Source organism: Nerophis ophidion, linkage group LG02 (genome assembly GCF_033978795.1).
Source record: "Nerophis ophidion isolate RoL-2023_Sa linkage group LG02, RoL_Noph_v1.0, whole genome shotgun sequence".
Classification (NCBI taxonomy): domain Eukaryota; kingdom Metazoa; phylum Chordata; class Actinopteri; order Syngnathiformes; family Syngnathidae; genus Nerophis; species Nerophis ophidion.
The window spans coordinates 75,801,601-75,828,111 of record NC_084612.1 but is presented as its reverse complement, the minus strand read 5'-3'; the positions used below and the strand labels follow the sequence as shown (position 1 = coordinate 75,828,111).

The following is a 26,511-nucleotide window of genomic DNA, read 5'->3' as shown; positions in this document are numbered from 1 at the left end:
CCCGCCTGGACACGGACTTTGGCGCCTCGCCCCTGCCCTTGACCTCACGCCTGCCCACGGACCTCCGACAACCTTGCCCCTCTTGGACTTTCGCACCTCGCTCAACACTTCCGGTGACACTCATCAGAAAATCGTTAGTTGCACACCATACATAGTTTGGATTATTTACCCACTTCATTTCGTGTTTATATATATATATATATATTGTGTGGGGCCTGGAGTTTGAGACCTGTGGCCTTAAATGGTATTTTGTACTGATCATTAATAACAGAGTAAAGGGCGAATCTCAAACTCTTAAAGAATATCACATAAAAAGTATTGATATCAGAATGCTGGCCTTACATGAGCAGTATCGCCCAGCCCCTGGAGTCCGGCGTAAACTGTACGTCTGCGCCGCAGGTGAGTTGCTCGGCTATCTGCTTTACATTGCAAATACACCCGTGTTTACATTTGCTCCACGCTGACAATCGTCACTACGGGTTACCTTGACTCACAACACAGGTAACCAATCGGAACTCACCAAGGGGGTGGGGGGGGGGGGGGACAGTTCAAGGGGGGCGGAAAAAAAAGCGAGGGAGAAAGATCTGACATGGAGTGACCTAGAAGGGGAGAGAAATCTACTCCAACTTTGGGCCACTTTCCCTGGACATTTCCGTAGCGGGAAACCGATCCCTGGTATGTAAACAGATAAGCGTTTGGGGTTTGCCAGATGAGAACAAATTCCTTTCCTTTTTATTTTTTTTTTTGGTTTCCTCCAGTCGGCTGCTGTCCTTCTGCGTACATGCAGTGTGTCAACACCAGGTAAATCTGCTTCTTATTTGTTGTATTGTTAATATCGACTGTTATATAAATACCAAGGACGTATGTTGAAAGAAAAGCATGTGCTAAAAGGAAAGTGAAACCAGTTCCCAGAGCATGCTGTTCACATTTTTTTTTATCAAGACCACTTGTACAGGCACACATTCTGTATAAACATGTTGTTAAACGGAATCACCGTGACCAAAGTCAGAACTCCAGGATCTGCCTTTACACCGTATTTCGATGTTCGTTTAACAAGGCCCTGTCAAGGCAGGCAGGCCGAGGGCCTTATCAGCTGCACCCTTGCCGGCCATACTGTTATCAGCGTGGCCTAGTTCACACACAAACCTCCCTCTGTCCGACAAAAAAAACCCCGCGCTCCTTCTATCTCACTCTGCCTACCTTCAATTGGGGGGGGTGAACGTTACAAGGGCTTGAGGGGCTTGGCAGCCACTTCACAGGCTCGGATCCCCGTGCACAGGGACCAACCTATGTGACCAGAGTAGCAATGAACAAAGACCGTGGAGTCCTCTGATAGGCTGCAGGGCACGAAGACAATAAATGTACCGGCGGAACAAATGCCGGAGGACAGTAGTGTTCAAAGAAACAACAATGGAGAGTTTTAGTCCGTTGCCCAAAAAAAAAAAAAAAAAAAGCATAATCCTACATTTTTGTGTGTATAAAATGACAATGGCAGGTTGCATTTGCGACTAAAAACAAAATACGGCAAATTTCCACGCTGCTTAGCCAGAGCCAGAAATTCAGGATAGGCGGGACGTGCATTAGGTGCAACTGCCAACAGACCGTGGAAAAACTAAATCGCCAAAAAGGATGCTTTGACACACTTTGTCCCGCATCGCTGTGAAAATCAAAAACAGCTTTATTATCCATTATGGGAGATGTCTCACATAATGGACGGTTAATCGATCCATTTTCTAACACGGCAGTAAAACGGCTGATTAAACAAAACAGAAGTCATCGTCATGGACCCACGAGCTGCATAAGCCAGCTCTCCAATCAGCTAAAAAGACTCGATAACTCCACGGTGACATTTTGGTGAATTTACTTAGGGATTTGTGAAACTGAACAACACAAAAATAATGCCATTGTAAGTTAATAATACTAAAATAGACACTCGTAAACATGTTAGCATATTAGCTAATACTAACAACGCTCACTTGGTTACATCACGGTAGCACGGACAAATATGCAAGAACACACTCCTACAGACATCACAAATGGGATGGTTTATCCATCCATCCATATTTAAAACATAGCAGTAAAACGGCTGATCGAACAAAACAGAAGTCATCATCATGGACCCACGAGCTGTGGAAGCCAGCTCTCCAATCAGCTAAGCAGACTCAATAATTCCACGGTGACGTTTTGGTGAATTTACTTAAGAATTTGTGAAACTGAACAACACAAAAATAATGCCATTGTAAGTTAATAATACTAAAATAGACACTCGTAAACATGTTAGCGTATTAGCTAATGCTAACGACGCTCACTTGATTACAATACGGTAGCACAGAAAAATATGCATGAAAATACTTCTGCAGGTATCACACATGGGACGGTTAATCCATCCATCCATCCATTTTCTAACATGGCAGTAAAACGGCTGATCAGACAAAACAGAAGTCATCGTCATGGACCCACGAGCTGCGGAAGCTCGCTCTCCAATGAGCAAAACATACTCGATAACTCCACAGTGAAGTTTTAGTGAATTTACTGAAGGATTTCTGAAACTGAACAACACAAAAATAATGCCATTATAAGTTAATGATAATAAAATAGACACTCGTAAACATGTTAGCATATTAGCTAATGCTAACGACGCTCACTTGATTACAATACGGTAGCACGGAAAAATATGCATGAAAATACTTCTACAGATATTTCACACATTTGGACGTTTAATCCATCCATTTTCTAACACGGCAGTAAAACGGCCGATCGAACAAAACAGAAGTCATCGTCATGGACCCACGAGCTGCGGAAGCCAGCTCTCCAATCAGCTAAACAGACTCGATAACTCCACAGTGAAGTTTTGGTGAATTTACTTAGGGATTTGTGAAACTGAACAATACAAGAATAATGCCATTGTAAGTTAATAATACTAAAATAGACACTTGTAAACATGTTAGCATATTAGCTAATGCTAACTGCGCTCACTTGATTACAATACGGTAGCACGGAAAAATACGCATGAAAATACTTCTACAGATATTTCACACATTTGGACGGTTAATCCATCCATTTTCTAACATGGCAGTAAAACGGCTGATCAGACAAAACAGAAGTCATCGTCATGGACCCACGAGCTGCGGAAGCTCGCTCTCCAATGAGCAAAACATACTCGATAACTCCACAGTGAAGTTTTGGTGAATTTACTTAGGGATTTGTGAAACTGAACAATACAAAAATCATGCCATTGTAAGTTAATAATACTAAAATAGACACTTGTAAACATGTTAGCATATTAGCTAATGCTAACTGCGCTCACTTGATTACAATACGGTAGCACGGAAAAATATGCATGAAAATACTTCTACAGATATTTCACACATTTGGACGGTTAATCCATCCATTTTCTAACATGGCAGTAAAACGGCTGATCAGACAAAACAGAAGTCATCGTCATGGACCCACGAGCTGCGGAAGCTCGCTCTCCAATGAGCAAAACATACTCGATAACTCCACAGTGAAGTTTTGGTGAATTTACTTAGGGATTTGTGAAACTGAACAATACAAAAATCATGCCATTGTAAGTTAATAATACTAAAATAGACACTTGTAAACATGTTAGCATATTAGCTAATGCTAACTGCGCTCACTTGATTACAATACGGTAGCACGGAAAAATATGCATGAAAATACTTCTACAGATATTTCACACATTTGGACGGTTAATCCATCCATTTTCTAACATGGCAGTAAAACGGCTGATCAGACAAAACAGAAGTCATCGACATGGACCCACGAGCTGCATAAGCCAGCTCTCCAATCAGCTAAACAGACTCGATAACCCCACAGTGACGTTTTGGTGAATTTACTTAGGGATTTGTGAAACTGAACAATACAAGAATAATGCCATTGTAAGTTAATAATACTAAAATAGACACTTGTAAACATGTTAGCATATTAGCTAATGCTAACTGCGCTCACTTGATTACAATACGGTAGCACGGAAAAATATGCATGAAAATACTTCTACAGATATTTCACACATTTGGACGTTTAATCCATCCATTTTCTAACACGGCAGTAAAACGGCTGATTAAACAAAACAGAAGTCATCGTCATGGACCCACGAGCTGCATAAGCTCGCTCTCCAATGAGCAAAACATACTCGATAACTCCACAGTGACGTTTTGGTGAATTTACTTAGGGATTGGTGAAACTGAACAAGATAAAAATAATGGCATTGTAAATTGATAATACTAAAATAGACACTCGTAACCGTGTTAGCATATTAGCATATGAGCTACAAATACTGTATATGCAGTACGTTGAGGAATGTGTTATTTACCCAGTAAGATTCTGCAAATGTTAATTTACATTTCTTAATTGTTTGCAAACTGAGCCTGTAACGCGGCAGTAAAACGGCCGATCCAACAAAACAGAAGTCAAAATGAAAACGATAATACTAAAATAGACACCCGCAAACGTGTTTGGGTATGGGCGCAAGAACTCAGGAAGGGGCGGTGCCTGCTCGCTGAGCGCTGCTTCCTGTCTGATAACTGACCCGAATTATGCAAAGATGCACTCTCGTGTACTCTCCCTCCCTTTAGCCCCGAGAATTTTTTTGGGGTGAGAAAACATCAAAAACGGCTAAGCTGCTAAAGTTGGAGGATTAACAGGATTAAAAAAAAAAAATACGCCTTGAATTAATTCCTCGAAGCTACTTTTCCAGGAACGAAAGTCACCCAAAAACCTGATCTAGCGGCGCCATCTCCGCCGGAAAAGACCTAAAAAGGTGAGGCGCGGATGTCAACTTGCAACCATCTGTGCAACTGGTATCAGTCCAGCCTTAGAAAGATTTGAACCTGATCAGCAGGAAATGATCAGAGGACTGAGCAGGAAAGGGCTGGGGTGATTAGAGGATTTAAACCAGGGGTCAGCAACCTTTTTGAAAGCAAGAGCTACTGATTAATGCCAAGGGCTACCAGTTTGATACACACTTCAATAAAATGCCAGAAATAGCCAATTCACTCAATTTATCTTTAATAAATAAATCTATATGTACATAAAAAAAAGGGTATTTCTGTCCGTCACTCCGTTGTACATTTTTTTTCCTTTTACGGGAGGTTTTTTGTAGAGACGGTTTAGCTCGCAGGTTCAATTCCCGCGTCTGCCAACCTAATCACTGCCGTTGTGCCCTTGGGCAAGACACTTTACCCACCTGCTCCCGGTGCCACCCACACTGGTTTAAATGTAACTTAGATATTGGGTTTCACTATGTAAAGCGCTTTGAGTCACTAGAGAAAAAGCGCTATATAAATATAATTCACTTCACGAAAAAACACCTAATTGAAGGGTTTGAAGGAGGAGAAAAGGCGGGGAAAAAAATGAAAATTACATTTTGAAACATAGTTTAGCTTCAATTTGGACTCTTTAAAATTCAAAATTCAATCGAAAAAAAATGAAGCAAAAAACTAGCTAATTCAAATCTTTTTGAAAAAAAATTTAAAATTTAGTAATTTGTAATTTTTCCTGATTAAGATTAATTTTAGAATTTTTCAGCCTATTTTTTTAAATAAACTGAAATCCAATCTGCACTTTGTTAGAATATATAACAAATTGGACCGAGCTAAATTTCTAACAAAAACAAATAATTATTTCTTCCAGATTTTCCAGAACAAAAATTTTAAAAGAAATTCAAAAGACTTTGAAATAAGATTTAAATTTTATTCTACAGATTTTCTAGATTTTCCAGAATAAATTTTTGGAATTTTAATCATAATAAGTTTGAAGAAATATTGCACAAATATTCTTCGTCAAAAAAAAAGAAAAACTAGCTAATTCGAATCTTTTTGAATTTTTTTTTTTAAATAATTTATGGAACATCATTAGTAATTTTTCCTGATTAAAATTAATTTTATAATTTTGATGACATGTTTTAAATAGGTTTAAATCCAATCTGCACTTTGTTAGAATATATAACAAATTGGACCGAGCTAAATTCATAACAAAAACAAATCATTATTTCTTCCAGATTTTCCAGAACAAAATTTTTAAAAGAAATTCAAAAGACTTTGAAATAAGATTTAAATTTGATTCTACAGATTTTCTAAATTTGCCAGAATAAACGTTTTTGAATTTTAATCATAATAAGTTTGAAGAAATATTGCACGAATATTCTTCGTCGAAAAAAAAAGAAAAACTAGCTAATTCGAATCTTTTTGAAATTTTTTTAAAAATAATTTATGGAACATCATTAGTAATTTTTCCTGATTAAGATTAATTTTAGAATTTTGATGACATGTTTTAAATAGGTTAAAATCCAATCTGCACTTTGTTAGAATATATAACAAATTGGACCAAGCTATAGTTCTAACAAAGACAAATCATTATTTCTTCTAGATTTTCCAGAACAAAAATTTTAAAATAACTTCAAGAGACTTTGAAATAAGATTAAAATTTGATTCTACAGATTTTCTACATTTGCCAGAATAATTTTTGGAATTTTAATCATAATAAGTTTGAAGAAATATTGCACGAATATTCTTCGTCGAAAAAAAAGAAAAACTAGCTAATTCGAATCTTTTTGAATTTTTTTTTAAAAGAATTTATGGAACATCATTAGTAATTTTTCCTGATTAAGATTAATTTTAGAATTTTGATGACACGTTTTAAATAGGTTAAAATCCAATCTGCACTTTGTTAGAATATATAACAAATTGGACCAAGCTAAATTTCTAACAAAAACAAATAATTATTTCTTCCAGATTTTCCAGAACAAAAATTTTAAAAGAAATTCAAAAGACTTTGAAATAAGATTTAAATTTGATTCTACAGATTTTCTAGATTTGCCAGAATAAATTTTTGGAATTTTAATCATAGTAAGTTTGAAGAAATATTGCACAAATATTCTTTGTCGAAAAAAAAGGAAAACTAGCTAATTCTAATCTTTTTGAAAAAATTGTTAAAAATAATTTATGGAACATCATTAGTAATTTTTCCTGATTAAAATTAATTTTAGAATTTTGATGACATGTTTTAAATAGGTTAAAATCCAATCTGCACTTTGTTAGAATATATAACAAATTGGACCAAGCTATATTTTTAACAAAAACAAATGATTATTTCTTCTAGATTTTCCAGAACAAAATTTTTAAAAGAAATTCAAAAACCTTTGAAATAAGATTTAAATTTGATTCTACGGATTTTCTAGATTTGCCAGAATACATTTTTTGAATTTTAATCATAGTAAGTTTGAAGAAATATTGCACAAATATTCTTCGTCGAAAAAAAAGAAAAACTAGCTAATTCGAATCTTTTTGAAAACATTTTTTTAAATAATTTATGGAACATCATTAGTAATTTTTCCTGATTAAGATTAATTTTAGAATTTTGATGACATGTTTTAAATAGGTTAAAATCCAATCTGCACTTTGTTAGAATATATAACAAATTGGACCAAGCTATATTTCTAACAAAGACAAATCATTATTTCTTCCAGATTTTCCAGAACAAAAATTTTAAAAGAAATTCAAAAGACTTTGAAATAAGATTTAAATTTGATTCTACAGATTTTCTAAATTTGCCAGAATAAACGTTTTTGAATTTTAATCATAATAAGTTTGAAGAAATATTGCACAAATATTCTTCGTCGAAAAAAAAAGAAAAACTAGCTAATTCGAATCTTTTTGAAAAATTTTTTTTTAAATAATTTATGTAACATCATTAGTAATTTTTCCTGATTAAAATTAATTTTAGAATTTTGATGACATGTTTTAAATAGGTTAAAATCCAATCTGCACTTTGTTAGAATATATAACAAATTGGACCAAGCTATATTTCTAACAAAGACAAATCATTATTTCTTCTAGATTTTCAAAAACTTTACAAGAAAATTCAAAAGACTTTGAAATAAGATTTAAATTTCGTTCTACGGATTTTCTAGATTTGCCAGAATACATTTTTTGAATTTTAATCATAATAAGTTTGAAGAAATATTGCACAAAACGAAAAAAAAGAAGCTAAAATGAAGAATTAAATTAAAATGTATTTGTTATTCTTTACAATAATAATAATTTTAAAAAAAATTACTTGAACATTGATTTAAATTGTCAGGAAAGAAGAGGAAGGAATTTAAAAGATAAAAAGGTGTATGTGTTTAAAATCCTAAAATCATTTTTAAGGTTGTATTTTTTTCTCTAAAATTGTCTTTCTGAAAGTTATAAGAAGCAAAGTAAAAAAAAATAAATGAATTTATTTAAACAAGTGAAGACCAAGTCTTTAAAATATTTTCTTGGATTTTCAAATTCTATTTGAGTTTTGTCTCTCTTAGAATTAAAAATGTGGAGCAAAGCGAGACCAGCTTGCTAGTAAATAAATACAATTTGAAAAATAGAGGCAGCTCACTGGTAAGTGCTGCTATTTGAGCTATTTTTAGAACAGGCCAGCAGGCGACTCATCTGGTCCTTACGGGCTAAAAAACCCACAATAAACCGTTCGCTTTGATTCCAAGTGTCCCCAACATGTTGGGAGGAATGCGACTGGCGAGGGACTATGAACGTGGCGCAAAGACATAAGTTGTTTCTTAGTCCGAGCCAGCTGCTTCCCCTGATGTCGCACGCATGCTCGTGCTCGGCGCAAACGCTTCCTTCCTGTTGGCGGTTTGGCCTCCTTTTTCAGAGATGCACGATAGTCAAACTGTTCTAAAGCACATATCAGGTCCCTGAACGCATCGCTCAGTCAAATAAGGCCTTGGTGTTTCTGCATTTCAACATTGCATTGTTCTTTTCTGGCAGGTTTAGGACAGACTTCCCCTATTCGACGCTTCCTGTCACCTCTTGTTATCTAGTCCCAGTCCGTGTGGGGGGGGCATGCACGCCTGTGATCCACTTGAGCTCCGTCACGAACACCGCCTGCGCCGATTCACCAGATCCGTAGCTGGTTGGGTCTAGAGACCAAAAAAACCCATGGTAGTCCTCAGGACTGTGATGCTCTAGCCGTACAGTTGCATCCCAGGGGGTTGTTGGGCATATTCCGCCATGTTGCAGCAATCGGAGCTCGTCTTCGACTTCGCCAGTGACCACGTCAACCTGTCGGGGGTGAGTACATGTTTACAAGAGAATAGAAGAGAAAGTACTTTACTGATCCAGGCAACAGAGTAGCTCACAATAAATAATAAACACTTGGGTATTTTTTATATGTGAATAATATAAATACAGTATAATTATAGTATAATGCTGTACAATATAATTAGACAGCATTATTCACATGTGAATAATATATATACAGTCGGTTATACGGCATTATTCCCTTGTGAATGATATAATTACAGTATAATTATAGTATAATACTGTATAATATAATTATACAGCATTATTCACATGTGAATAATATAAATACAGTCTATTATACAGCATTATTCACATGTGAATAATATAAATACAGTCTATTATACAGCATTATTCACATGTGAATAATATAAATACCGTCTATTATACAGCATCATTTACATGTGAATAATATAAATACAATCAATGATACATTATTATTCACATGTGAATAATATAAATACAGTCTATTATACAGCGTTATTCACATGTGAATAATATAAATACAGTCTATTATACAGCATTATTCACAAGTGAATAATATAAATACAGTCTATTATACAGCATTATTCACATTTGAATAATATAAATACAGTCTATTATACAGCATTATTCACATGTGAATAATATAAATACAGTCTATTATACAGCATTATTCACAAGTGAATAATATAAATACAGTCTATTATACAGCATTATTCACATGTGAATAATATAAATACAGTCTATTATACAGCATTATTCATATGTGAATAATATAAATGCATTCTATTACACAGCATTATTCACATGTGATTAATATAGTTTATTATACAGCATTATTCACATGTGAATAATATAAATACAGTCTATTATACAGCATTATTCACATCTGAATAATATAAATACAGTCTATTATACAGCATTATTCATATGTGAATAATATAAATACAGTCTATTATACAGCATTATTCACATCTGAATAATATAAATACAGTCTATTATACAGCATTATTCACATGTGAATAATATAAATACATTCTATTATACAGCATTATTCACATATGAATAATATAAATACAGTCTATTATACAGCATTATCCACATGTGAATACTATAAATACAGTCTATTATACAGCATTATTCACATGTGAATAATATAAATACAGTCTATTATACAGCATTATTCACATCTGAATAATATAAATACAGTCTATTATACAGCATTATTCACATCTGAATAATATAAATACAGTCTATTATACAGCATTATTCACATGTGAATAATATAAATACATTCTATTATACAGCATTATTCACATGTGAATAATATAAATACAGTCTATTATACAGCATTATTTACATGTGAATAATATAAATACAGTTTATTATACAGCATTATTCATATGTGAATAATATAAATACAGTCTATTATACAGCATTATTCACATCTGAATAATATAAATACAGTCTATTATACAGCATTATTCACATGTGAATAATATAAATACATTCTATTATACAGCATTATTCACATATGAATAATATAAATACAGTCCATTATACAGCATTATTCACATGTTTATAATATATCGTATTATACAGCATTATTCACATGTGAATAATATAAATACAGTCTATTAAACAGCATTATTCACAAGTGAATAATATAAATACAGTCTATTATACAGCATTATTCACATTTGAATAATATAAATACAGTCTATTATACAGCATTATTCACATGTGAAAAATATAAATACAGTCTACTATACAGCATTATTCACACGTGAATAATATAAATACAGTCTATTATACAGCATTATTCACATCTGAATAATATAAATACAGTCTATTATACAGCAATATTCACATGTGAATAATATAAATACAGTCTATTATACATCATTATTCACATCTGAATAATATAAATATAGCCTATTTTACAGCATTATTCATATGTGAATAATATAAATACAGTCTATTATACAGCATTATTTACATGTGAATAATATAAATACAGTCCATTATACAGCATTATTCACATGTTTATAATATATCGTATTATACAGCATTATTCACATGTGAATAATATAAATAAATTCTATTATACAGCATTATTTACATGTGAATAATATAAATACAGTTTATTTTACAGCATCATTCACATGTAAATAATATAAAAAGCATCTATTATATATATATATATATATATATATATATATATATATATGTATATATATATATATATATATATATGTATATATATATGTATATATATATATATATGTACATATATATATATATATATATGTATATATATATGTATATATATACATATATATATATATATATATATGTATATATATATATATATATATATATATATATATATATATATATATATATATATATATATATATATATATATATATATATATATACGTTAGGTCAGGAAAAAAGACTGAGGCTATTTCATTCCTACAAGCCTGTTTTGCAGGTTTCCCTGATCTTCAAGGAAACCTGCAAAACAGGCTTTTAGGGATGAAAGAGCCTCCATGTTTTTTCCTGACCTAACGTATAGTCCGCTCTATATAAACTACAGATATAAACATATTACATTATTATGATGGGTATATAATTAATAATATAATCAATATTTAATATAATTGGATATTAGGAGTAGCAATCAAGCGGCTACAATGCGCCAAACATGGATAAGTGTGGCAAGTGTGCTGCATTTTCCCAGCATGCATTGCGGGGGTTTAAATGGGTTTAAATTTAAACTATGTGTTGGCCTCGGACATTTTTTTTAAATGCTATCCACAAAGTTCAGTGAGCAGGTTGAGATATGTGGGACCATTCGTGTTGACTTTTTGGGTTGTTTTGTTTGCACCATGTGCGGGAAAGTTTTGTTAGACTTGTATAAAAATCTGTGTTCATGGTCATTATCCTGATTGAAGCACATTGTTCACAAGACAGCGGCAAAACTTGCAGCATTATTACTGTCAAATATTTAGAATTAAATTGGAGGCACTATAATACTTGTTTTTAGGATATTTTGGTTCCTTAAATGAGCAACACGGTCATAAAGTATAATACAGTTCTAGATTGTCTTATGCAGCTCCTTATAATGGTGCTCATTATATTGTGCAGCCTCACCTACTGTCTGGTTGATGTATTTACATGTGTTTCTTTGTCTTTTTATGCAGTTTAGGGATCACTCAGATTTGCCCGCTATGATTATGGAGCCGCTTCCACACCACCACCTGCTCGCATATTCAGGGTTTTTATGTGAAGAACCGCAGGCCGAGGACCACCAGTTGCTTAAAGGTCAGTGGCGACAGTTACACAACACGCACCAACAACGCCCGATAAAGTTCTCCTTTGTTGCATTCATTTTACTGTTGATGCCCGAGTTGTCCAAATTTTAAACGAAAAAACGGGATGCGGAGGTCACTTTGATTTAATACTTTTTTGTCCTGCTGAATTTAATTGTTATTAATCTATTCCTGTATAGGTAAGAATTATGTATTTATATATATGTATATATATATATATATATATATATATATATATATATATATATATATATATATATATATATATATATAAGTATGTACGTATGTATGTATGTATGTATATATGTGTATGTTATATTCATATACATATATATATATATATTTATAAATGTATGTTTATTTATACATTTGTTTATATATATGTGGATGTTTTTATATGTGTATGTTTATATACATATATAAATATATATATATATATGTGTGTATATATGTATGTACGTTTATATATACATATGTTTAGATGTATGTGTATGTTTTATATACATAAATATGTATAAATATGTTTGTTTACATATACATTTGCTTATATATCTTTTTATATATGCATATGTCTATATATATGTATACACACACACACACACACACACACACACACATATATATATATATATATATATATATATATATATATATTTGTATATATGTATGTTTATTTATACATATGTTTATATATACATGTGGACGTTTTTGTGTTTGTATGTATATATATACATATACTGTTTATATATATACATATGTGTATATATGTATGTATGTATGTATGTTTATATATACATATGTTTAGATATATGTGTATGTTTTATATACATAAATATGTATATATAAGTACGTTTACACATACATTTCTTTATATATATGTGTATATATATATATATGTTTATATATGTGTTTTTGTTTATATATAATTAAATGTATACTTCAAGTTCAAGTTTATTTCTAACATGCATATAGATATATGTATATATGTATACATATATATACATATACATATATATATATATATATATATATATATATATATATATATATATATATATATATATATATATATATATATATATCATTTCAAGTTTATTTTATACATCAGTTTATACATCACAAATTTCCAGTTTCTCATTACATGTCCGAAAAGGAGTAGGAAGAAGCAGACCTTATTCAATCCTTCTCATTTTCCATTTTTTATAACAATTACTAACACATTTATTCACTTCCTGTTCTCAATTTGTACACACATTCGATCCATAAACCCATAACTAATACTCGTTCTCAATAAATGGTTAATTAGTAAATTTTTCAGTAAAGTTTAAAAATTTTTTATCAGGCTTGTTTTTGTGTTTTCTGGAATTGTAACTTGCTTCAATTTTTTTTATGGTAAGGTGTTTTTTATGTTGTTGTTGTAATTTGTTTCATGAAATGCAAAGGTGGTTTGCACTTTTAGGCCACTTTAGTTCAAACAAAAAATTAATATATATTCACTCTGACGAATGATAACCAGCTTGACACCTGTTTTACGTGAATAAAGTGCAAATTTAAGTTACCGATCAAAAAAATGCATTTCTTTCAATATGCATAATAACAAAAAGGGTAATATTAAAAAAAAAATGGATTGATGTTGATAGTCCAACTCATACTGACTGGGATACACAAGTTATGGAGATGATATCAGTAGAAAAAAATGCATTTATTTTAGATAATAATGAGTCATATATTGGAATATAGAATCCATTATTGAAATTTGTTTTGAGTATTAAATGAACCAAAATATGACTTATTATATCTTTTTGTAAAATATTGGACACAGTGTGTTATCAAGCTTATGAGATGCGATGCATTGTTGATTTTTTTTTTTCATTATTTTTTGTATTAACGTTTTTTAATGATAATATAAACGAGGGACTTTTAATCACTGCTATTTTGAAATTGTTACTAATATTGATAATATTCATTTTTCTTTCACTACTTTTAGATTGTACCGTGTCATGTTTGTGTGTCCTCAATTGCTCTGTTTATTGCTATTCTCAATGTTGCTGGGTCGGGTTCGGTTTTGGAATTTGATTGCATTATTATGTATTGTTTGGTTGGATTGATTAATAAATTCATGTTATACCCGCTTGACATCCATTACTTTAGGTTCCCTTCAAAGGGGGTGGGGGGGGGAGGGGGTTGCCCACATATGCAGTCCTCTCCAAGGTTTCTCATAGTCATCATTGTCACCGACGTCCCACTGGGTGTGAGTTTTCCTTGTCCTTATTTGGGCTCTACCGAGGATGTCGTAGTGGTTTGTGCAGCCCTTTGAGACATTAGTGATTTAGGGCTATATAAATAATTATTGATTGATTAATTGATGGATTGAAATTCATTTTAAAAAAATTAAAAAAGTTACCGGTCAAATAAAAAAACACAAATAGCTCATCTCTTTATTTATTCATATTTTTTTTAGCAAACTGATTTATATTAATTGGCGGTATGTGATATATATTAAACTACATATAATTAAAATAGAGGTCAGGCCTCGCGCATGCGCAGTACACACTCCAACCGAGGGACCGCCTTCCATAAAATAAGAAAAAAAAAAACCGGAAGTAAAACACAACATTCTTCGCCATGGTCCGCGAAAGATGGCTCATAAATCGCATTAGAATGTAGACTCGGTCGATTCCGCATAAGCCATGGCTTGCCCCACGTCCCTGCGAGGAATTAAGAGTAAGTCGTGCCTTTGTGTTGGTTTTGTTCGACTTTCCTCTTCCAAGTTTGTAGGAGCCGCTGGAGGCTAGGCTAAGCGAGCTAGCAAAATACAGAAATGACGTCATGACAACTTGCAGTCAGAATGAACTACTTTTATGCTTTACTTCGTTTAATGTGAGGGTTTTCGTAAGTGGAATAAAGTGTGGAATTATCAGGGCTGACGGATGTTGTCGGAGTCCTTCAAAGAGATCAACGCTGCCTTGATCACTTTCGGATGTATTTTATTTTGAAAGTTTTTGTTGCTTACTATATCCGCCCTTTTTTTCTTCAACTTGACACTGTCAAATCTTGTGTTAATTATGTCATGTTACTATATTTCAGGTGCTTTAATGCCAGTTTTTGTACTGTGCACTTTAGAAAAATAGTATATACTTTTGCGGTTGCAGTGCAGATTAAAAAAAAAACACTTAAAATAAGGTAAAACACATTAAAACAAAAGGGAAATGATAAAAGACATGAAGAAGCGCAGAGCTGATGCAACCAGCTGCCATTCTACATACAGCTACAAAAGTAAAATGGCGAAAAAACAGCTATAAATAACATATTGTGGTTATTCTCAAACTGTGGTTTAAAAGTGTTATTATGAAGGCAACACAAGTTGTAAGTGTCTCTATTAGCTTTGTTAGCATACTATCAAAATGACTTTAAAAGTCATATATTTGTTATAATGAAGGCAACATATGATTTAAGTGTCAATATTAGCCTACTATCAAAGTGACTTTAAAAGTCTTATATAAGTGTTATAATGACAGCAACACATGATGTAAGTGTCTATATTAGCTATATTTGCCTACTATCAAAATGACTTTAAAAATCTTATACAAGGGTTATTATGAAGGCAACACATGATGAAAGTGTCTATATTAGCTTACTATCAAAATTACTTTAAAAGTCTTTTATAAGTGTTATAATGAATGCAACACATGATGGAAGTGTCTCTATTAGCTTTGTTAGCCTTCTATCAAAATGACTCTAAAAGTCTTATATTTGTTATAATGAAGGCAACATATGATTTAAGTGTCAATATTAGCCTACTATCAAAATGACTTTAAAAATGTTTCCTAAAGGCAACGGATGATGTCAGTATAATCTATATTTGCCTACTATCAAAATGACTTTAAAAGTCTTATATAAGGGTTATTATGAGGGCAACACATGATGAAAGTGTCTATATTAGCTTACTATCAAAATGACTTTAAAAGTCTTATATAAGTGTTATTATGAGGGCAACACATGATGAAAGTGTCTATATTAGCTTACTATCAAAATGACTTTAAAAGTCTTATATAAGTGTTATTATGAGGGCAACACATGATGAAAGTGTCTATATTAGCTTACTATCAAAATTACTTTAAAAGTCTTATATAAGTGTTATTATGAGGGCAACACATGATGAAAGTGTCTATATTAGCTTACTATCAAAATTACTTGAAAAGTCTTATATAATTGTTATAATGAAAGCAACACATGATGTAAGTGTCTATATTAGCTATAATAGCCTATTATCAAAATGACTTTAGAAGTGTTTCCTAAAGGCAACGGATGATGTCAGTATAATCTATATTTGCCTACTATCAAAATGACTTTAAAAGTCTTATATAAGGGTTATTATGAGGGCAACACATGATGAAAGTGTCTATATTAGCTTACTATCAAAATTACTTTAAAAGTCTTATATAAGTGTTATAATGAAAGCAACACATGATGGAAGTGTCTCTATTAGCTTTGTTAGCCTACTATCAAAATGACTCTAAAAGTCTTATATTTGTTATAATGAAGGCAACATATGATTTAAGTGTCAATATTAGCCTACTATCAAAATTACTTTAAAAGTCTTGTATTTGTTACAATTAAGGCAACATATATTAGCTTTATTAGCCTACTATCAAAATGACTTTAAAAGTCTTATATAAGTGTTATAATGAAGGCAACACATGATGTAAGTGTCTATATTAGCTATATTAGCCTACTATCAAAATGACTTTAAAAGTGTTTCCTAAAGGCAATGGATGATGTCAGTATAAGCTATATTTGCCTACTATCAAAATGACTTTAAAAGTCTTATATAAGTGTTATTATGAGGGCAACACATGATGTAAGTGTCTATATTAGCTTTGTTAGCCTTCTATCAAAATGACTCTAAAAGTCTTATATTTGTTATAATGAAGGCAACATATGATTTAAGTGTCAATACTAGCCTACTATCAAAATGACTTTAAAAGTGTTTCCTGAAAGCAACGCATGATGTCAGTATAAGCTATATTTGCCTACTATCAAAATGACTTTAAAAATCTTATATAAGTGTTATTATGAGGGCAACACATGATGAAAGTCTCTATATTAGCCTACTATCAAAATTACTTTAAAAGTCTTATATAATTGTTATAATGAAAGCAACACATGATGTAAGTGTCTATATTAGCTCTAATAGCCTATTATCAAAATTAATTCAAAAGTTTCATATAAGTGTTATAATCAAGGCAACACATGACGTAAGTGTTTATATTAGCTATATTAGCCTACTATCAAAATTACTTTAAAAGTGTTTCCTAAAGGCAACGGATGATGTCAGTATAATCTATATTTGCCTACTATCAAAATGACTTTAAAAGTCTTATATAAGTGTTATTATGAGGGCAACACATGATGAAAGTGTCTATATTAGCCTACTATCAAAATTACTTTAAAAGTCTTATATAATTGTTATAATGAAAGCAACACATGATGTAAGAGTATATATTAGCTATATTAGCCTACTATCAAAATGACTTTAAAAGTCTTATATAAGTGTTATTATGAGGGCAACACATGATGAAAGTGTCTATATTAGCTATATTAGCCTACTATCAAAATGACTTTAAAAGTCTTATATAATTGTTATAATGAAGGCAACACATGATGAAAGTGTCTTTATTAGCTATATTAGCCTACTATCAAAATGACTTTAAAGGCCTACTGAAAGCCACTACTAGCGACCACACAGTCTGATAGTTTATATATCAATGATGAAATATTAACATTGCAACACATGCCAATACGGCCGCTTTAGTTTACTAAATTGCAATTTTAAATTTCGCGCGGAAGTATCATGCTAAAACGTGGCAGTACGATGATGCGTGCGCGTGACATCACGCATTGTAGAGGACATTTTGTTCCAGCACCGTTCCCCGCATTAAGTCGTCTGTTTTTATCGCATAATTCCACAGTATTCTGGACATCTGTGTTGCTGAATATTTTGCAATTTTTTCAATGAATAATGGAGACGTCAAAGAAGAAAGCTGTAGGTGGGAAGTGATGTATTGCGGTCGCCTTTAGCAACACAAACACAGCCGGTGTTTCATTGTTTACATTCCCGAAAGATGACAGTCAACCTTTACTATGGAACACATGTGTCAAGCTGGATTGGACCACACACACAAAGTACAGTGTATTATGCAGTGATCATTTCGAAAGATCGTGTTTCGAAGAGGGTCCCTTGCGAAGGGCAGAGATGGGCATCGCCACCACCCGTCGACTGGTGCTGAAGAAAGGTGCAGGGCCGACCTTCAGGTTGTACAAGTACGACCATATAATCTCGCTAAAACACTAGTAACACAATAAGCAGATAAGGGATTTTCCAGAATTATCCTAATAAATGTGTCTAATAACATCTGAATCGCTCCAACTGTAGTCTTTTTTTTTTTTCTAGTCCTTCACTCTCACTTTCCTCATCCACAAATCTTTTATCCTCGCTCAAATTAATGGGGAAATCGTCGCTTTCTCGTTCCGAATCGCTCTCGCTGCTGGTGGCCATGATTGTAAACAATGTTCAGATGTGAGGAGCTCCACAACCCGTGATGTCACGCGCACATCTTCTGCTACTTCCGGTACAGGCAAGGCTTTTTGATCAGCACCAAAAGTTGCGAACTTTATCGTCGATGTTCTCTACTAAATCCTTTCAACAAAAATAGGGCAATATTGCGAAATGATGAAGTATGACACACAGAATGGAGCTGCTATCCCCGTTTAAATAAGAACATCTCATTTCAGTAGGCCTTTAACCTGACACTGTCAAATCTTACTTGTTGTGTTAATTATGTCCTTTTACTATAGTTCAGGTGCTTTGATGCCAGTTTTTTAGAAGGATATATATATATATATATACCAAGGGTCGGCAACTCAACATGTTGAAAGAGCCATATTGGAACAAAAAAACAAAAAAAAACGTATCTGTCTGGAGCCGCAAAAAGTTAAAAGCCTTATGTAAGTGTTATAAAGAAGGCAACACATTAAAGGCCTACTGAAATGAGATGTTCTTATTTAAACGGGGACAGCAGGTCCATTTTACGTGTCATACTTCATCATTTTGCGATATTGCCATATTTTTGCTGAAAGGATTTAGTAGAGAACATCCACGATAAAGTTCGCAACTTTTGGTCGCTAATAAAAAAGCCTTGCCTGTACCGGAAGTAACAGACGATGTGGAGCTCCTCACATCTGAACATTGTTTACAATCATGGCCACCAGCAGCGAGAGCGATTCGGACCGAGAAAGCGAGGATTTCCCCATTAATTTGAGCGAGGATAAAAGATTTGTGGATGAGGATAGTGAGAGTGAAGGACTATAAGAAAGAAAAAAAGACAGGGCAGTGGGAGCGATTCAGATGTTATTAGACACATTTACTAGGATAATTCTGGAAAAATCCCTTATCTGCTTATTGTATTACTAGTGTTTTAGTGAGATTATATAGTCGTACCTGAAAGTCGGAAGGGTGTGTCTGAGGGAAGCCACGTTTCTCGACGAGGCGAAGCGAAGGCAGCCGTTCGGGCCGGGCTGAGCTTTTTTCCCCCTTCCTCCACGGTGGAAGCATCCTACATTCGGGGGCAACCAGTCGGAGGAGGCAAGAGAGTCCGCAGCTGCCTCTTTGACAGGTGCACGAGGACAACGCAAGCTCCGCTCATGTCTACGGTAAGAGCCGACTTATTACCACCAGTTTCTCACCGAAACCAGCCGGTTGACATGTGGTAGGGAACCATGTTCAATTGACCGCTCTGTTCCATAGTAAAGCTTCACCTTCGGGAATGTAAAGAAAGAAACACCGGCTGTGTTTGTGTTGCTGCTGATCGGCCTCCGCTTGTGATGGTTTCCTGCTGGCTCCGCTGTGAACAGGACTCTCGCTGCTGTGTTGGATCCGTTTTGGACTGGACTCTCGCGACTGTGTTGGATCCATTGTGGATTGAACTCTCACAGTATCATGTTAGACCCGCTCGACATCCATTGCTTTCCTCCTCTCTAAGGTTCTCATAGTCATCATTGTCACCGACGTCCCACTGGGTGTGAGTTTTCCTTGCCCTTATGTGGGCCTACCGAGGATGTCGTGGTGGTTTGTGCAGCCCTTTGAGACACTAGTGATTTAGGGCTATATAAGTAAACATTGATTGATTGATTGATTGCTAAAGGCAGCCGCAATACACCGCTTCCCACCTACATCTTTCTTCTTTGACGTCTCCATTATTAATTGAACACATTGCAAAAGATTCAGCAACACAGATGTCCAGAATACTGTGTAGTTATGGGATTAAAGCAGACGACTTATAGCTGGGATCGGGCTGGAACAAAATGTCCGCTACAATCAGTGACGTCAACAGGATACTTTGTGCGAATTTTAAAATTGCAATTTAGTAAACTAAAGCGGCCGTATTGGCATGTGTTGCAATGTTAATATTTCATCATTGATATATAAACTATCAGACTGCGTGGTCGGTAGTAGTGGGTGTAAGTAGGACTTTAAAGTAAGTGTCTCAAAGGGTTTGATAACTCCTGGAAATGACTGCCCTAAAACTGCCAAACGTATAGATGTGTGTGCCCAAGTTGAAGGAAAGGACAGGCTGTCTTCTTATAATGGATTTATTATCATTTTTGCAAGCTGGGTAACGTTTGCTGTGGTCTGGAACAACATGGTAACGTTTGCTGTGGTCTGGAACAACATGGTGACGTTTGCTGTGGTCTGGAACAACATGGTAACGTTTGCTGTGGTCTGGAACAACATGGCGCACAATAAGAAACACAGCCGATATTACTTACAGATAAAATGTCATTAGACATGCAAATATAAAATTAAATACACAGAGGACATAAGCAAAGGAAATTAAATGAACTCCAATATACCTACAAACGAAGCATAATGATGCAATATGTGCACACTGGTAGCCTGAATAGCATGTTAGCATGGATTATTAGCACCCCACGCAAGTCAGTAGCAACAACAAAGCTAAACCATGGTGCATTCACACACAGCATAAAACGTTTGGTGGACAAAGAAGGAGTGGCATTAAACACGTCTTTCTGTGGCAGCGACGGAGAAAGTTGTACACTATGCCAACTGCGGTGAGTTCAAGGATCGCCAAAATTAGTAGGACAAAACGGCGCTGGCTAAATATTGTCATCAGTGAAGCATAAACACAAACATACAAAGCCCGTTTCCATATGAGTTGGGAAATTGTGTTTGATGTAAATATAAACGGAATACAATGATTTGCAAATCCTTTTCAACCCATATTCAGTTGAATAAGCTACAAAGACAACATATTTGATGTTCAAACTCATAAACTTTTTTTTTTTTTGCAAATAATAATTAACGTAGAATTTCATGGCTGCAACATGTGCCAAAGTAGTTGGGAAAGGGCATGTTCACCACTGTGTTACATCACCTTTTCTTTTAACAACACTCAATAAACGTTTGGGAACTGAGGAAACTAATTGTTGAAGCTTTGAAAGTGGAATTATTTCCCATTCTTGTTTTGTGTAGAGCTTCAGTCCTTCAACAGTCCGGGGTCTCCGCTGTTGTATTTTACGCTTCATAATGCGCCACACATTTTCCATGGGAGACAGGTCTGGACTGCAGGCGGGCCAGGAAAGTACCCGCACTCTTTTTTTACAAAGCCACGCTGTTGTAACACTTGCTGAATGTGGCTTGGCATTGTCTTGCTGAAATAAGCAGGGGCGTCCACGAAAAAGACGGCGCTTAGATGGCAGCATATGTTGTTCCAAAACCTGTATGTACCTTTCAGCATTAATGGTGCCTTCACAGATGTGTAAGTTACCCATGCCTTGGGCACTAATGCACCCCCATACCATCACAGATGCTGGCTTTTCAACTTTGCGTCGATAACAGTCGGGATGGTTCGCTTCCCCTTTGGAAGCACGATGTCGAATATTTCTAAAAAAAATTTGAAATGTGGACTCGTCAGACCACTGAACACTTTTTCCACTTTGCATCAGTCCATCTTAGATGATCTCGGGCCCGGAGAAGCCGGCAGCGTTTCTGGATGTTGTTGATAAATGGCTTTCACTTTGCATAGTAGAGGTTTAATTTCCACTTACAGATGTAGCAATGAACTGTATTTAGTGAGAGTGGTTTTCTGAAGTGTTCCTGAGCCCATGTGGTGATATCCTTTAGAGATTGATGTCGGTTTTTGATACAGTGCCGTCTGAGGGATCCAAGGTCACGGTCATTCAATGCCGCTTACGTGGAGTGATTTCTCCAGAGTCTCCGAACATTTTGATGATATTATGGAGCGTAGATGTTGAAATCCCTAAATTTCTTGCAATTGCACTTTGAGAAAGGTTGTTCTTAAACCGTTTGACTATTTTTTCACACAGTTGTCGGACAAAGGGGTGTACCTCGCCCCATCCTTTCTTGGGAAAGACTGAGCATTTTTTGGGGACGCTGTTTTTCTACCCAATCATGGCACCCACCTGTTCCCAATTAGCCTGGGATGTTCCAAATAAGTGTTTGATGAGCATTCCTCAACTTTTATCTGTATTTATTGCCACCTTTCCCAACTTCTTTGTCACGTGCTGCTGGCATCAAATCCTAAAGTTAATGATTATTTGCAAAACACATTTTTTTTATCAGTTTAAACATGAAATATGTTATCTTTGTAGCATATTCAACTGAATATGGCTTGAAAAGGATTTGCAAATCATTGTATTCTGTTTATATTTACATCAAACGCAATTTCCCAACTCATATGGAAACGGGGAGCTGAACTGTTGCTGACCCCCGGGTTACAGTAACTGGACAGCAATGATGATTGAATGTGCGCCCTAACCAGGTACTTCATCACATTAATGGCACCGCCGTATAAAACAGTCCATTAAGCAGGTGTGGCCTGTGATTCATAAAGTCCGGCACCTTCCACCGGGGAAACTCGGCGCACTATATCGGAAGATGGAAAAAAAAAAAAAAGAAAACCCCACTCTTAAAACTGTCATATTTATACATAAAAGGTTAGCGTCCTAGAGTCCTCTCATTACTGACTGGCCGGTGATTTAATGAACGGCATGTTCAACATTTGTTTTTAGAGCCAGAGGCGATATTGCACTTTTTTGACTGTCTCCTACCAACACTACTTTGTAGATATTCCAGCCGAAACTACAAAATATTGCCCAAAGTATTAGACCACGCTTCCAAATGACCAGAATCAGGTGTCCTAATCACTTGGCCGCAGGCCACAGGTGTATAAAATCAAGCACTTAAGCATTGGAGACTGTTTCTACAAACAATTGTGAAAGAACGGGCCGCTTTCAGTGATTTCCAGCGTGCATCCGTCTTAAGGATGCCACTTGTGCAACAAATCCAGGCGTGAAATTTCCTCGCGCCGTCCACTTTTGGCTTTATCCCAAAGTCAACTGTCGGGCGGTATAGCTCGGTTGGTGCAGCGGCCCTGCCAGCAACTTGAGGGTTCCAGGTTCGATTCCCCCGCTTCCACCGTCCTAGTCACTGCCGTTGTGTCCTTGGGCAAGACACTTTACCCACCTGCTCCCAGTGCCACCCACACTGGTTTAAATATCCATCCTTCCATCCATCTTCTTCCGCTTATCAGAGGTTGGGTCGCGGGGGCAGCAGCCTAAGCAGGGAAGCCCTGACCTCCCTCTTCGCAGCCACTTCGTCCAGCTCCTCCCGGGGGATCCCGAGGCGTTCCCAGGCCAGCCTTGGACACATAGTCTTCCCAACGTGTCCTGGGTCTTCCCCGTGGCCTCCAACCGGTCGGACATGCCCTAAACACCTCCCACTGGATGTGAATTCTCCCTACCCACTGGGTGTGAGTTTTCCTCGCCCTTTTGTGGGTTCTTCCGAGGATGTTGTTGTCGTAATGATTTGTGCAGTCCTTTGAGACATTTGTGATTTGGGGCTATATAAATAAACATTGATTGATTGATTGATAGGGAGGCGCTCGGGTGGCATCCTGACCAGATGCCCGAACCACCTCATCTGGCTCCTCTGGATGTGGTTTAAATGTAACTTAGATATTGGGTTTCACTATGTATAGTGCTTTGAGTCACTAGAGAAAAGCGCTATATAAGTATAATTCACTTCACTTTAGTATAAGAAAATGGAAGATTTTGGGAACAACAGCAACTCAGCCACCAAGTGGTAGACCACATAGAATGACAGAAAGGGGTCAGCGGATGCTGAAGCGCATAGTGCAAAGACTTTCTGCACAGTCTGTTGCTACAGAGCTCCAAACTGCATGCGACCTCCCAATTAGCCCACGTACAGTACGCAGAGAGCTTCATGGAGTGGGTTTTCATGGCCGGGTGACTGAATCTAAGCCAGTCCAGGGGGGCCAAATTTAGAGAAAAAAAAAAAGTGTCTGGGAGGCCAGAATATCTATTTTTAGGAAAACTAATACAAAACCTCACAATAATGTCTAGTTGAATGCTAAAAACTTTATGACAGACCACTTTAAAAAAGGAATGGAATTTGTATTTTTTCTACGAGCGATAAAACCCTGAATATTGAGAACATATGAACGTCACCGCTCCTCTCAATTAACATATTTTATTATGAAACCAAATGCAACAAACACAGCGAAATATGAACGCAAAGGCTGAAACATAAACCCAACTACAATCTGATATATCTGATATATCACTAAGCTCTAGAACTTTCTTGTAAAAATCTCCTTCCGCGTCTGTCCGCTCTGGAAACCCATCCGTCCATCCATTTTCTACCATTTGTAATTTTTTGGAGAGCCTATCTCACCTGCATTCGGGACTCTAGAGCGGTGGAGATGCCTTATCTGGACTGATGAATCAGGCTTTTTCCATCTGGTAATCTGACGGACCAGTCTGGGTTTGGAGGTTGCCAGGAGAACGGTACATTTCAGACTGCAAAATTTGGTGGAGGAGGAATTATAGTGAGGGGTTGTTTTTCAGGGAGTTGGGTTTGGCCCCTTGTTTCCAGTGAAAGGAACTTTTGAAATGCTCCAGGATACCAAAATATTTTGGACAATTCAATGCTCCCAAATGTTGTCCCAACATGACTGTGCACAAAGGAAGGTCCGTAAAGACATGAATGACAGAGTCTTGACTGGCCTGCACAGAGTCCTGACCTGAACCCGATAGAACACCTTTTGGGATGAATTAGAACGGAGACCGAGAGCCAGGCCTTCTCGACCAGTGGGAGGATGGTGGGAAAATTGCTATAAACACACCCCGCAACCTTGTGGACAGCCTTCCCAGAAGAGTTGAAGCTGTATTAGCTGCAAAAGGTGGACCGACATAATATTGAACCCTATGGGTTGGGAACGGGATGGCACTTTAATTCATATGTGAGTCAAGGCAGGTGGCCAAATACTTTTGGCCATATAGTGTATCATCTGACATATAGCTCGGTTGGTAGAGCGGCCGTGCCAGCAACTTGAGGGTTGCAGGTTCGATTCCCGCTTCCGCCATCCTAGTCACTGCCGTTGTGTCCTTGGGCAAGACACTTTACCCACCTGCTCCCAGTGCCACCCACACTGGTTTAAATGTAACTTAGATATTGGGTGTCACTATGTAAAGCGCTTTGAGTCACTAGAGAAAAGCGCTATATAAATATAATTCACTTCACTTCACATATACTGCGAGGACACAATAAATTGATTAAAAAGTGATTTTAGTGCTGTTTGTTGTGTAACTGTTCATTTTCTCTTTACGATCTGAAGTGGAGCCGTGTGAAAGTGGAGACGAAGAGACCATGGAAACACTCATCGCTGCCGACTCATTTCTTGACCTGGACTGTCCTGACACCCTGACTTTGGAGCAACACTACTGTAAGTGGGCACCGTCAACTCTCCTATTTTACTCTTTTATAAACGTGTTTAGGTAATAAATATGGTATTTGACATCATTTCAGTGGTTGATAAAAAAATATTTATACAAACCCCGTTTCCATATGAGTTGGGAAATTGTGTTAGATGTAAATATAAACAGAATACAATGATTTGCAAATCCTTTTCAACCCATATTCAGTTGAATATGCTACAAAGACAACATATTTCATGTTCAAATAGATTTTTGCAAAT

General features: G+C 35.4%; 1 protein-coding gene across 4 annotated transcripts in view; it reads left to right on the top strand.

The window, feature by feature from the left end:
- The first annotated feature begins 553 nt into the window (after positions 1 to 553).
- The window catches only part of LOC133545571 (ETS-related transcription factor Elf-1-like), a 38,686-nt gene continuing 12,728 nt past the window's right edge, over positions 554 to 26,511 (top strand). The window contains exons 1-5 of one of the 4 annotated variants that reach the window (XM_061891282.1): positions 554 to 675; positions 759 to 801; positions 8,781 to 9,083; positions 12,284 to 12,404; positions 26,152 to 26,259. In XM_061891282.1, the coding sequence (XP_061747266.1) occupies positions 9,024 to 9,083; positions 12,284 to 12,404; positions 26,152 to 26,259 (289 nt within the window). In that variant the 5' untranslated portion in view covers positions 554 to 675; positions 759 to 801; positions 8,781 to 9,023. Of the gene's footprint in view, positions 802 to 8,780; positions 9,084 to 12,283; positions 12,405 to 14,977; positions 15,137 to 26,151; positions 26,260 to 26,511 lie in introns of those variants that run through there. The other 3 variants (XM_061891292.1, XR_009804875.1, XM_061891304.1) reach the window with 3 other exon arrangements.